The sequence below is a fragment of the Heterocephalus glaber genome, unplaced genomic scaffold, assembly GCF_053883595.1.
Source record: "Heterocephalus glaber isolate CG9 unplaced genomic scaffold, H.glaber_assembly_v1.0 deba00001550, whole genome shotgun sequence".
NCBI classification, from domain to species: Eukaryota; Metazoa; Chordata; class Mammalia; order Rodentia; family Bathyergidae; genus Heterocephalus; species Heterocephalus glaber.
The window spans coordinates 8,023,443-8,036,404 of record NW_028258343.1 but is presented as its reverse complement, the minus strand read 5'-3'; the positions used below and the strand labels follow the sequence as shown (position 1 = coordinate 8,036,404).

At 37.1% G+C, this 12,962-nt stretch overlaps 1 protein-coding gene across 23 annotated transcripts in view; it reads right to left on the bottom strand.

Moving 5' to 3' along the window:
* Nucleotides 1-904: 904 nt before the first annotated feature.
* Adgrg6 (adhesion G protein-coupled receptor G6) overlaps nt 905-12,962 on the bottom strand; it is a 130,443-nt gene continuing 118,385 nt past the window's right edge. For 21 of the 23 annotated variants that reach the window (XM_087190046.1, XM_021259327.2, XM_013072708.3 and 18 more), the window contains 3 exons: nt 8,782-8,883; nt 8,061-8,213; nt 905-3,739 (listed from right to left, as the gene is read on the bottom strand). In XM_087190046.1, coding sequence (XP_087046172.1) covers nt 3,561-3,739; nt 8,061-8,213; nt 8,782-8,883 — 434 coding nt within the window. In that variant the 3' untranslated portion in view covers nt 905-3,560. Of the gene's footprint in view, nt 3,740-6,070; nt 6,140-8,060; nt 8,214-8,781; nt 8,884-12,962 lie in introns of all 23 variants that reach the window. The other 2 variants (XM_087190042.1, XM_087190041.1) reach the window with 2 other exon arrangements.

Below are 12,962 nucleotides of genomic sequence, written 5' to 3'. Positions count from 1 at the left end.
AGAAAAGAAGAAATGAAGGGACATTGGTAGTGTGACAGGAGCAGGGTGAGAAATAATAATGCTTTTTTTTATATATGCAAGACATGGAACGTTATTCACCTGAAAATACAGATGCACTTCCAAAACACTACTTATAAAGTCTAATTCCTTCAGAGTTCAAAGCCTAGAAACATGGGTCAACCTGCAAAGCAAATAAGTGTTCCTCACCTACTCCCCGCTGCTGTCCCCAAGCTCTCTGAAATAACCTGCTCATAAGGAACTGTACATGAGCCTCCAGCAGCTGCTTGTCTGTTTTCTTACCATGGGTCGGCCCAGAGTTGTGAACTTTGGCTCAGAAGACCCAATTTCACAGTGACCTCACAGCCAGAGAGCCTCACAGCTTAGCACTGGGCATATCCTTTGTTGGGTTAGGGCAGTCAGCCAGATTGGGGCCTGGCTCTTTCCAGAAAGCAGTTATCCTAAGTAACCAAAGTAAAAGGAAGTAGAGAGGGAGGCTCTCTTCTGATCATACAAGTGAAGTTGGCTAAAATTTGTCACTTTCTAAGCCTCCCACAATGGAAATAGTCACTATAAATGTGAGGAAAATGTCCTAAATCCTAAATTCTACACAATGTTACTGACCCCATTCTTTTGGGAGGATGCTGAAGATCACACTCCCCCACACACAAGAAACCTGCATTACTTTCAGTTTGCCAGAGATTCTGGCTTTTATCAATTATCCTAAGTAATTCTAAGAACTTCAAGATGCATTAATCCCAGTGATCTGGACCTTCATCGTATAGTCATTCCCAATATTTTGGCGATGTCACTAGCTTAATTGGTGGCAGGTTATTTTCCAGTTGTCAAATAATCTTTTCCCATTTAAGAGTCAGAAATAGAAACATTCACTCATAAGGGACCTGGATAATTTGGAACATGAACAATATAAGTATTTATTTGAAAAACATTTTCCATTTTAGTAAAATGGCAAATCAGCTGTAGTAGCTTCTTACTACTAATTCTAATTTGCCCTCACAGTCACTTTCATCCACCATATTTAAAGGTATTGCTACAGAAAACTACTTCACAATTTTTTAGAAAATATATACAGCTCTCTAATAGAAAGTTAATTAAAACAAAAAAGCTAGGCAATATAAAGCTAAGATGAAAGAAGATGACATTCACAAACACAAATAAATAAATATTTACAAAAGAGTCTATGCCAACAACAAAGAATATACTCTTTACAATGTAAGAAATGGTAACAAAAATGGGAATGATCTTAGGATCCTAGACTAAAGCTTATCTAATAACACAATGCAATTAAAAAGGAGGGAGGAAAATAAAAACAGTCTGAACTACACCAGAAGGTGGCTATAAGGTGAATTTTGGCTCCCAGGGTGAATTCCTGCCCACCTCCTCTGAAGAGTTAACTGAAGGTGAGAATTGCATACTTGGAACCAAAGGTGGAATGTGGGCCAGTCTTTTAAGTCCATTTGCAAATGTTTCTATTCAGCTGTTGAACGTTTTCTCACCTGGTTTTTGAAAATCTAAAGTGGAGCCAACATGGTCACCAATTAAAAAAATGTTTACCCAGATCTGGATGCATATGAGTAGACATCAAAAGCAAAACCATTTGGAAGCTATATCTTAATGCCTATTCACTAAAGATGCACTTTGTGCAGAAATCTCACAGTAGAAAGCTTATTAAAACCTATCACGAATATCGAAGGTTGGGAGAAGTATATGAATATTCAGTGACTAAGATTAATTTTCACCCATATGCAACCTTTGGCACAGCAGGCAGCCTGTTAACATAGGCCTACAGAAAAGGATGTGGCTCTAGTGTAGTGAATCTTAGCGACCTTAAGACTTACTCTCCTTTTCTCCCAAACATCCATTCCCCTGGGAAAGCAAGGCTGGGCAATGCGCATGTCTCCCTGCTGGAAAATGGAGCAAGACTAAGCGGCCTCCACCAACCACACCTTCTCACCATACTTTCAGCCTGGCTGCTTTCAGTACTGGAGCTCAGCGACAGGCGAGAGGCAAGGCCACTGAGCTCTCCTCCATCTGACTGAGAACCACCTGTGTTCTGCACAGGCGACAAGCTCACCATGGCTCAGGTCTGGCCTCTGCCTTCAAGCTGACTGGATCTGCTAGAATCCTTACTTTCCTCATCACTTATGCTGCTGCTTCTGTAAACTTGACTCTTTCCAGGGAACCTAGAGCAACTGTAAAGGCACAACAAACACTGAGTCCCATTTCTAAGGAACTAGAGAGGACGCCATCATTTATGAACAATTAAAATGTGGTTTCCCACACCTTCAGAAGCAAGTACACACTGCTCAGGATAGTCTGAGAGTTAGGTAAGCTGCCTAATATTATGCATCGCTTGTTTACAGTAGCCTGATCTATAAGTGCTACACTGTGTCTACCAGACCTCTTCAGGCTCTTATACACTGTAACTGGAAGACCATACAACTCGTTTTCAGACTAACAGTTGTGGAGAAACACATTTTACATTATTTTGATGAACTGAGATACCACATGTATCACTTTATACTCCTTGGAACAAGATTCTCATCGGGGAAATAAGAGGACTACATTTGTGTAGTTGGAAATGCCACAGAGTCATTAAAGCAAGGATAGGACCACAGAGTCCCAAACATTGGGTCTCCCAAAAAAGAAAGACTGGTGTACACAGTATATTCACTGGAAATTCTCCTTCTTTCCATAAGCCTGTAGGCTCAATATACAGTAAAGAAGGAAAACTAGAGGTATGACAGATTCATTCTTGAACAACCATTGGAGAGATAGGGTCCACATTAATGGGATCTCAACACTAAGTCAGATTCAAATGTGTGGGATTAAGTTATAAATATTGATGTTGAACAGAATAAATAAAGTATTAGAAATTTACATAGCTTCATATTAACTAGGTCAATATTTTTGGGAAAGCTTTCTTAAGTATGCTATGGTCCTGAGGGTTAAATACTTGATACAATAAGAAAAAAATCCTTTTAAAATTTTGGATCAAATGGTCTTTTTGTTATCTGTGGTTGAAATTTCACTGAAAAAGAATAACTGTTGTTATATTCTTAGAAGGTAGCACTGAGGTGGACCTTGTGAGCAGCCAAATAGTTACAAATATTACGATGCTTGTTGGAGTTGGGAAAGATAACACAGCATACGGTCACTTCCGGGTCTAACTATAAGGCCCATGAACCCTAACTGAGTGTTTGTTCTTAGTTTTGCTTCTCCTTTGACCTCTAATTTGATGTCTGCTTCTCAGTTCTGATTAGCTTGGTTCAATTATATATTTTAAAAATCACACCCTCTCTGGCTATTGAGACACATTGCTCTCAGTACTGAAGTTGTGGTGGTGACGGAAGCCTTCCATCTAAGAAACATACTGAAAAGATAAATTCCAGATTTCATGAAAGCCTTCTTAACAAAATATATTCCTCATCTATATGCAGTTACCTAGGTAACAGCACATTTACATCTGCTCCTCCAAGTTTTCTCTGCTTGCAGATCTTCACATTTCTGTGACTGATTTTCTTTTTCTTAGACTGAAAACATTAAAACTTGGTGCTGTGGCTGAAAGTGTCGGACATGATAATATTTTTATAGAAGTTATCTGAATGAGCATTGCAATAACCCTTGACCTTATCAATAACCTGATGCACAGGGATGATTGATGTTTGTTCTCCATCAGCATGAGTCAGTTTTGTCAAGGACTTGTCCATGGAAGTACTGTCTGTAAGAAATGATACAAAACATTAGGCTGCAAGATGAGCAGGTGACATGCCTACAGGTCCCCAGACAGTGCCCTCCAGTTTGCACATTTGCGAAGTACACAGAGGAAATGAAGTTCTGGTTCTTTCTCACAGTGAGTGATAGGCAGCACTAAAATTTCAAGTTTTGCGCCATCAAAGTGCATCCATCATATTTACCGAATGTCAATTTGCCTCCTAATAATTTGCTGTGCTTTGCTATGGGAAAACATTGTCCTAAATGGAATTTTTCAGTCAATGAATAAAAAATTTTTAAAACTCACTTCAAAAATGTATGTACCAAATGGCTCAAAACAAATAAGAGATTTGGTAAAGACAAAAAATTAAAATGTGCTGAAATGTTTCTGAAAGGGAAGATGTCAAGATATGTTTTTTAAATAATGTTGAAAGAGAAAAATGGGATAAGGGTATACAACTGGCTATGAGTTGAGGGGTTCAAGGACACTCATCATACTATTCTACTTTTTACATGTTTGAAATCTTTTCACAATAAAAATTTTTATAAAATTTAATTTAAGGGATTTTGGAGAATAAAAGCGAGTCAAGATAAACATAAAAGCCCAATTGAACATATCTCACCATGGTTTTTAGCTGGTAAAATTAGTGGAACATAGTAAAAGGGGCATCTTTTATGAATTATTAATTGTAGAAATAAAAATTCTCTTATCAGAGAGAAAAATTTTCAAAGAAAATTTTTTTAGTAACTTTGCTCCAGTTTCAGAATATTACTGCTGACAGAAATAATATCAGAGCAACTGATAGTAATAAAGGGTCACTTAATACATATTTATTCTGAATTTTTCAGCATCACACATTAGAGTAGTGATTTTTTAAAAATTAGCTCAGATAGTGCTCAAACTCATATAAGCTCTATGCTTTATAAACACATGTGGTTATATTTATGTATTCTATGAATATCGTTAAGTATCTGCCCTATCCCAGCTAATATATTTTGGAGAAAAATGTATCCTCAAATTAACCAAATAATAGAGATTTTTATGGTCATGACGGAGAAAATATGGTCTTTCAAGTATTCAGTTTTCAACAGTCACACCGTCTCTATGTACTTGGAGAGGTAAAAGAGCTCTATCCTGAAACACTGCTTTCAGGAATTCTAGTTCCAAAATTGAAGTATTCACCTCAAGCCTGTGAAGTTTTAAGTAAATTGGATTGAGCAGATGACATAACATAGAAAATCTATTGAAAATTGTTCAAAGTCATCATTATGACATCTGTTGTCTTTGGAGACTGTTCAAATTGCTGCGCTGGGGCAGACCCTAAAATAAGAGGAATACTGAAACGGGAAATGGTTCTCTCATGCCACACTAAAGGAAGGCAGAAGGGAGAAGAGCTGGTTCATGGAAGAAAGGGCAGATGGAGGCGCGGTCAGGGATGGAAGCAGGTCCCAGTGCTGTTGAGAGCCAGCCTGGCAGAATGGCATCTGCTCTCGGCAAGCTGATTGATTCTGTGCTTTCTTCAGGTTCACACATTCACTAGCCATTGGTTTTCTGTTGGTGAGTTTTCATTCACTTAAATCTCAATAATGAATAATTTGTGCTTCAAGTTTTTAGAAAACCACACATCCTCTGTGAAATGTCAAAGATATATTCTTTTTGCTTCCTGGAAAACTTCCAGGGGCATGGACTTTTACAGACTGTGACCAGCTTTACAAAGACGTGACCCAGTTGGATGAGTCTTTTCAGTCAAATAAAGTAAAATTCTGAAAGAGGGCTATTCTCAGTCTTCTGATTAAATATTACAGTATGAAAGATGAAGATTTTGATGATAGCTGTAAATGCGAAAACCAGGGGCTAGAGAAATGAACTATTTCGATTATTTGATGTAGGCTGAAATTTCAAGCAAATGAAAATCCTCACAAAGCAGCTTGGCATTGACAATTTCTCTTTCATGACTTCTATGAATGTACCATGACTTACTTATCTAGCAATTCATAAGAGCAGTGAATAGGAAAACCAATCCATAGCTTTCTATAAAAATTCTCCTCTCAAACACCGCTTTGTTTTCATTATTTTATGTGGTATGTGACCCACTCACTGTGGAGCATGGTACATTGCCTAGAAGGAGCGGCTTGCACCCCCCATGCAGAGAAAAGCCAGCACACTGCCATTCGACCCTTCTGAAATTCCAGCTCAGCGCGGGAATGACACTGTGCTTGCTGAAAAGTATTGTAAAGCCATTTTGCTGGTGCAGGAAGAACTTTAGCTTAGTCCATGCAAATATTCCCTTATAACCTTGCAAAAATTCATGCATTCAAAAAAGGAATAAAAAATTACCTGAACGATCCACTTTTGTTGAAGGAATGCTCTTAGGAGGCATTATCTACACCATAAACACATGGATGTCTAGATCAATTTGAAGAAGGAAACCAACTAGGTATCTATGAGGATATGCAGTGTTTTTCTGCACATTCCACGCAATCCCCAGTACGTAGCTGTCCTATTCAGAACTGTCTGGATAGCCAAATTTATTACATAAATGATGCCATAAAACTCATGCTAGTAGAGAAGAGCTCACTTGGCCATAGTGGTTCTTTGCTTAGGACAAGTGAAAAAATATTAATACATTCCTTTGAAATATAACAAAAAAATCCCACATAACATTTTGAAACCCTAAAATTTGCCTTTGGTACCTCAATTTCTGCATTTCCTCTTTTAACTTATCAGTTTTCCCCAGGATTCTACAGCTCTTTCTTTCTTCAATACTTTTAAAATATCCCATGTTCCAAGTGATCTAACTTGTTATTCTCTCTCCTCTTTTAAAGGAGGCATTTCTTCACGGTAGCTATTCTCAGCCGTGCTAGCATGAAAACAATTTAATTGGTCCAATGGCTATACATTTGCAGCTGACAGATAATGCACTAACTGAAGAGACAAAATGAGTAATTTAAGTTGGTTAAGTAGAAAGAAAATTCACTGTAAGTGCAAGATTTTGTGCCAGGGAACTACCAAGTAGGAAGAATCATCTACTTAGATTGTACAAGTAACACCAACTGTATCACCAATTTCTTTACATAGGTACAGTATTCTCAAGGGTCTCTTAATTTTCGGCAAATTTACATACACAACTCATTTGGGAAGAGAATCTCTATTATTTGATTCTTTCCAAAATGTCTTTCTTTGACTCCAGGAAACTTTAAGAGCTGCTGTCCAAAGTTGCTCCAAGTTTTTGGATTTCTTTTTAATTTTGGAATTAACAAATCTTCTAAAGACTCAAACTTTTCCCCATAGTATTACCCTAAGTGTCAGGCAGTGGCCACACCAGTGGCAAGGTACAGAAGGTGATCCAAGAAGGGACACGTGTAAGAGTTTAGACTTACATAAGGGTCGCTGTAATTCAAGTGTTTACAATAGGAACAATACAGAAAGATCACAGTTACATTCTATTTACAAAAAGCCCAATGTTATTCTTTTCTGTGCCATTCACCTCTACTTATGTTTAACAGCTACCCAATTAAAAATTGAAAAGTGAATTCCATTACTCTTTTAGAAGTAACTTGAATTAGGAAGTAGTGTGTGCTAAATGTCAACAGCTGGGTGTCAAAGGGCTTAATTCATATTTTAAAGTAGCAATTCCATTGTTTCTCTTTGAAATTATTAAACATTACATATTTATAATGGCTATCAAATACTACAAAATATTCTTTATTGCCTTCTTGTCATTAAGAATGTTCTTAATGACTCAGTGTCAGAATATGTGGTCATTGTAAATATAAAGAAAAGACAGGATATGAGCAAAGGAACAGTATTTCTCCCTGTCCTCAGTCACTTTCCAAACACTGAGCTCTCTATTCTTTCATATTTAATCAGTAAGCTGCAGACTAGTTGCCAAAAACACCTCCAATAATTAAGGAATTAAATCTTAAAATATTCATCCTAGATGGTGCTTGTTCCAATCCTGTGTCAAATTGTCAATAACTTCCTTACTCTGCTGAAATATTTTACAATTCAATTTCTATAATAATTTTTAAACAAAATACCATATTTTCAAAGAAAACTAAGTTTCTCATCAAAAAATGAACTTACAATAATATTTGGAATTAATGATTTGGTTATGTAGATATCAGTGGGCTACAAAAATTTTAAAAGATTATATCTACAAACTTGCTGGATTCGATCTTCAGACTTTATTCTCACAAATCTAAAATAAGCACTTTATTAGGCACTGTGATCCATCAGTCTTCACAAGAAGTCTATTTTTGTGATGAAAATGCACCAGATGAGAACTACATCAGGGGATAGCTTTATGATGGCCAGAATGACTCACCAGTGTTGCTATTCCTTTTGAAATAGGTGGTAGAGCTGGATTTAGATTTCGATGTAAGATAGGTTGAGTTGGAACCAATGGAACTTGAAGACAAAGATTTTCCTAGATTATCAGAACTTTTCTTGATGATATTGGTTGCCGTCTTACTCCAGTCTGAAAGAAATGACATCACGCTCTAAGTCTCCTTTATAAGGAATATACTCTACCTTGAAAAACTATCACTACATTATTTAATCTTTCTGAGCCATAGGATTTTCCGGTATGCTGGTAGTGGCTCAGAGAAGATACTGAGATGTAAACAATAATAAACTGAAGAAATAGAGAAATTTCCTACTTTGATCCTACGCATATACTATTTAAAACCCCACTTCCATAGCAAATATATATCTTTACCTAAAAATATAATCGAGAATGTCAAAAATACGGGAGGGTGGATCTGATGTAGTAGAACTCTGGATATCTGAGGTGTCAAATAAGACATCAGACCTTTTAACTTGTTTAACCTATTTGGAATTCATGCTTCTCTGTAGAATAGGAGGGTTGGGTCCAAAGTTCTCAGATCTTTTGCAGTCCTAATACTCTGATTCCAACTAAGCATCTCCACATGCTCCACTTGGACAATGTGTTACCTTTGGAACTGCATTGCTCTGACAACAGAAGGCTAAATGACAACACTTTCCAATTTTACATGTAAAAGCCAATGAACAGTATGCCCCTTTACCTGAGTTGTCTGCTAAGCGAAATCTACCACAGCAGAGGTGCCGCCTCCACTGCTTCTGAACATTCTCCTTCATTGCACAGTGGAAGATAAATATAAAGAGGCCTGTGACAAAAGAACATATACACAGTTAAGCCACTCAGCATGTTTTTAATGATACATCTTATTAAGTTTGTAGATTCATTTTAAATTTCTTACATTTAAGTCACTAAGGAACAGAGATCTTAAGGAAGGGAATCAGAATATACAACAGACACTGCACTCCTTTGGAGAAGAGTAGAAAGATTCAAATACAGTTAGAATGACTATATGATTCCATCTTTGCTTGTTCTATTCACTGTTCCTTAGGACTTAACCTAAAGACCAAGCTGAAATAAATAACATTCAATTTAATAAGTATTTAATATTTCCCTTATACTTGTCTTGAAATTACACTAAAAACTTTCCATAACATGTAGGAACAAAGAAAACTGAAAACACCCATAAGCTCATCATGTTTTAAATGTGTACATGCTGAGCTATTTTACATATGTACATTGCGATGGTTATAATCACAATATATGAGGCTGGGCCTTAACAAAGTAGTCTTTTCGTAGGTCAAACATGTCCCCAAATCAAAAAAGTCATATAACTCCACCAGATCTACTTTACTTTCTCACCATTTTAACCCAGAAATATTTCCATATTGGGAAGCCGTCTTCATATTTATAGTCACCTCCTGTGCCTGTCAAACACTGAGTCACTGTTGCTGTGGAAGCCAGCCCGTTAACTCTCAGGGAATCTGCTTTCGAATTTTAACTCTCCTTGTGGCCTCATCAATTTCTTTCTTTACTCCTTTATAGTGGTTATTCCCATTGCCATACAAGCAGTATTCTAGCAATTCTCTTTTAAAATGAAAAAAATTCCTCCCCTAACTTCTACTCTTTTTTAAGCTTTACCTTCTTCACTTTTCCAATGAGACATCTTGAAGTGATAAACTTTTACCCATAGCAGTTCCCAAGACATCTTTACTTGGCTGTATCTCCTGTTAGCAGCACCTCAAACCCCAATGTCCTGAACATAAGTCTTCCTAATCAACATTCTTAAACCACTTCTACTTTCTGTTTTGCAATGTTTTAGGTTCATCCCAACACAATACCATGCTGAATACTCTTTCCATCACAGGTTGCTACCTGTCATTCAAGTCTCAGATCAACTCTTAACTCCTAGAGAGGCCACCAGCTGTTACACGTTTTTATTTCAGACCACAGTCACTTCCTTTCACACATGTACTTTCTTTATATATTGATAATCTTGGAGTCCTCATTCATTCACTATTTGTTTGCTTACCTCTTCCTGGTAGGTAGAGAGTCCCATGCAAATAGAGATATTTGTCTATTCAACAATGCTTTCTGGATGTTCCCAGAAGGATGCAGAGGAATTATAGAGGGACTCAGTGAATGTTTAATGAATGAGTGAATTATAGTAACTATGATTAATCAATCATCTCGTCTACCTGAGTGAAATGAATACATAGATATACATTCTAAAGAGTACCTTCATTTGGAGAAGAAGAGGTTAAAACAGGAGTGAGCAGTACACAAATTAAGGAATGGCAGTGAAAATACATTTAAGGCAAAAGTTTCTGAAAAGCACTCCAATGGTTGCTCTATACTAAGTGGTAATTTATCTACCCAAGGGAGGGCTTTCCAGGGGACAAAGGGTTTGAACTGAATCTTGAAAAAGGCTTTCTTAGGGAGTTCAAGGAAGTTCCCAAGAAGGGTAATTCATTCAGTAAGTTAGCACTGCTAAGCAGGAAGCACTGTTTTAGGAGTCAGAGGTTCAAAGATGAACAAGGTGGACAATCCTAGCATTCAGACAGCCGAGGAAATAACATGGAATGGCAGAAGAGTGAATATTATTACAGCAGTTAGGGATAATTAGAACTTATCTGTCCCTTTTTAATATGAAGTAATCAAGAAACTGTAAATTACATGGTAGCGTATACAATTGAAAAAGTGGGGGTAAAGTACTAACAGTACTCTTTTGATGCGCATAAATTTGCAAAATATGTCCTAGATTATACTTACATGTTTTATTTTAACTCAAAATGACTGATAGATTTTTTCAGGATAAGTTTCATTATTATGAAATAATCGAGAAGGGGCTTGCTGGATTTCTACATACAGGGCCCTGACCACAGTGCAGTGACTTTGGGCTGACTCTTCTCTGGGTTGGCTTCTTGCTTGGCCATCAGAGATGGCTGAGCCCAGTGCCTGAGGCAAACCTAGTGCCTGGCACCTAAAAGGTGCCAGCTATAAACTCCTACTGAAATGACTGAAGGATGATTACCTATTTTGACTTGTAGAAAAGTGACACTATGAAAATACTGCCTACATTTTTGTTCACTGATTTCAAATCAAGTAAGTCTCGTATAAAAATTCCTGAGAAATTTCTGTACAATTGTCTCCGAAAGGTGTATGTAATTCAGTAATATAAGTAATCCTGTCATCATTTTTTTTCATTGTGATAGCGTCTTATACATAGTTGTTGTGCCAGTTAATTTTAGTAGTCAACTTGATTGGATTTAGAGATTCCTGGAGATGAGTGGAGGCAAGAATAGATTTATCCACTGATGTCAAGAGCTGAACATGCTACTGGGGAGGGGCAGCTGGAGGTGGTCACCAAGGGCATGTCTTTGGAGGATGCAGCTTTTGCTGATGCTCTTTCCATGTGCTCTGCATTACTACTGCCATGAAGTGAGCACCTTTGCTCTAGCGTGTCCTCCTACCATGATGCTTCTGCCTTGGAGCCAGCCATGAACCAAAAGCTCTGAAACCCTAAGCCAATGAAACTTGTCTTCCTTCAAGTGTGGGTGGTCAGGTATTCTGGCCCAGCAAAAGGAAAGCAAATTAATATAGTTAGATAAATACATATCATTTCATTTATTACTATATCTTGAATCACTATATTTTCTTTGTAATAAAGTAATTAGTAAAGGAAATATATCCTACTGATCTATTTGTCTGAAATGCTCCATCTGACAGGACAGGGGTGTTCTAATTTAACAAAAAGAAAGCTTTCCTTTGATCTCAGTGACTCTTCCTTCCCACCCCACTGAGATCAAAGGAGAGAAGGGTATGTTTCCAGAAGAAGCACATACAACCATCTACAGTACACAGTACTCAATAGTGTGATAAATGACTGTTACTTTTTTATGTACTTATCATAACATCCTGTGCTTTTCATCCTTTAGAGCATAACCCTACTTATATAACAGTGTTTACTGTGAAACAGTGTGGTGCTATGCCAGTGGTAGCCTCATGTATCTCGTGTTTACCTGCTTATTTGGATAATATCAAGGGGCCATCACAGATGATTGACATATACCTTCTCAGTTTGCACTTAGAAGTTGGCACTCTGTGTGGTACTTTGCGATACACACAGATGAAATTCCCTAATAACATATTTCTCAGATTATATTTCCATCACGTGTCACATGACTGTATTGAAATTTAAATTTAAAAAATTTGGGACAAAATAAGATAATAAGTATGAGAAATGAGAATTACTAGGAATTAATACATTTTAATTTCTAAGGCATAGCATTCATTATATAATAGGGCAAATTCTTTAGCCTTGAGATACATTTCCACTTTGAATCAGAATGAGATTCCTTAAAAGATAATTTCACTATCTGTTAGTAATAAGCCACTTTCACATGAATTTAAGTTGGTCTGGCAACAAATAGTATACCAAAACAAAGCTATCATTTCTTAAATTCTGGCTATTTTTTCCATGTACTTATAGTTCGTAATGCCAGAAGCAAAATTAAAAATCACAAAACTTCAGTGCAGTTCAATGTTGACATCCCAGGGAATCTAATTTCTTATCATATTCTCTGCTGTCTATTAATTTTCCCCATTTGATCATCTTCATTCCTCATAGGAAACATAAGGTCTTTCACCTTTCTTAGAAGGGCTTTATGCTGTGGCCAGGCACCATGATAATCAGGCATTTTTTTTTTTTTTGGGTACCAGGGATCGAACTCGGGTCCTCCCGCTTGCAAGGCAGGCGGAGGAACCACTGAGCTAAATCCCCAGCCCCAATCAGGCCTTATTATTCTTCATGTTACCTTGGGCTTTATTTAACTGACTAAGCAGTAAGGGACATTGCCCATCTAACCTAAAAGCTAAAGTGGTCCG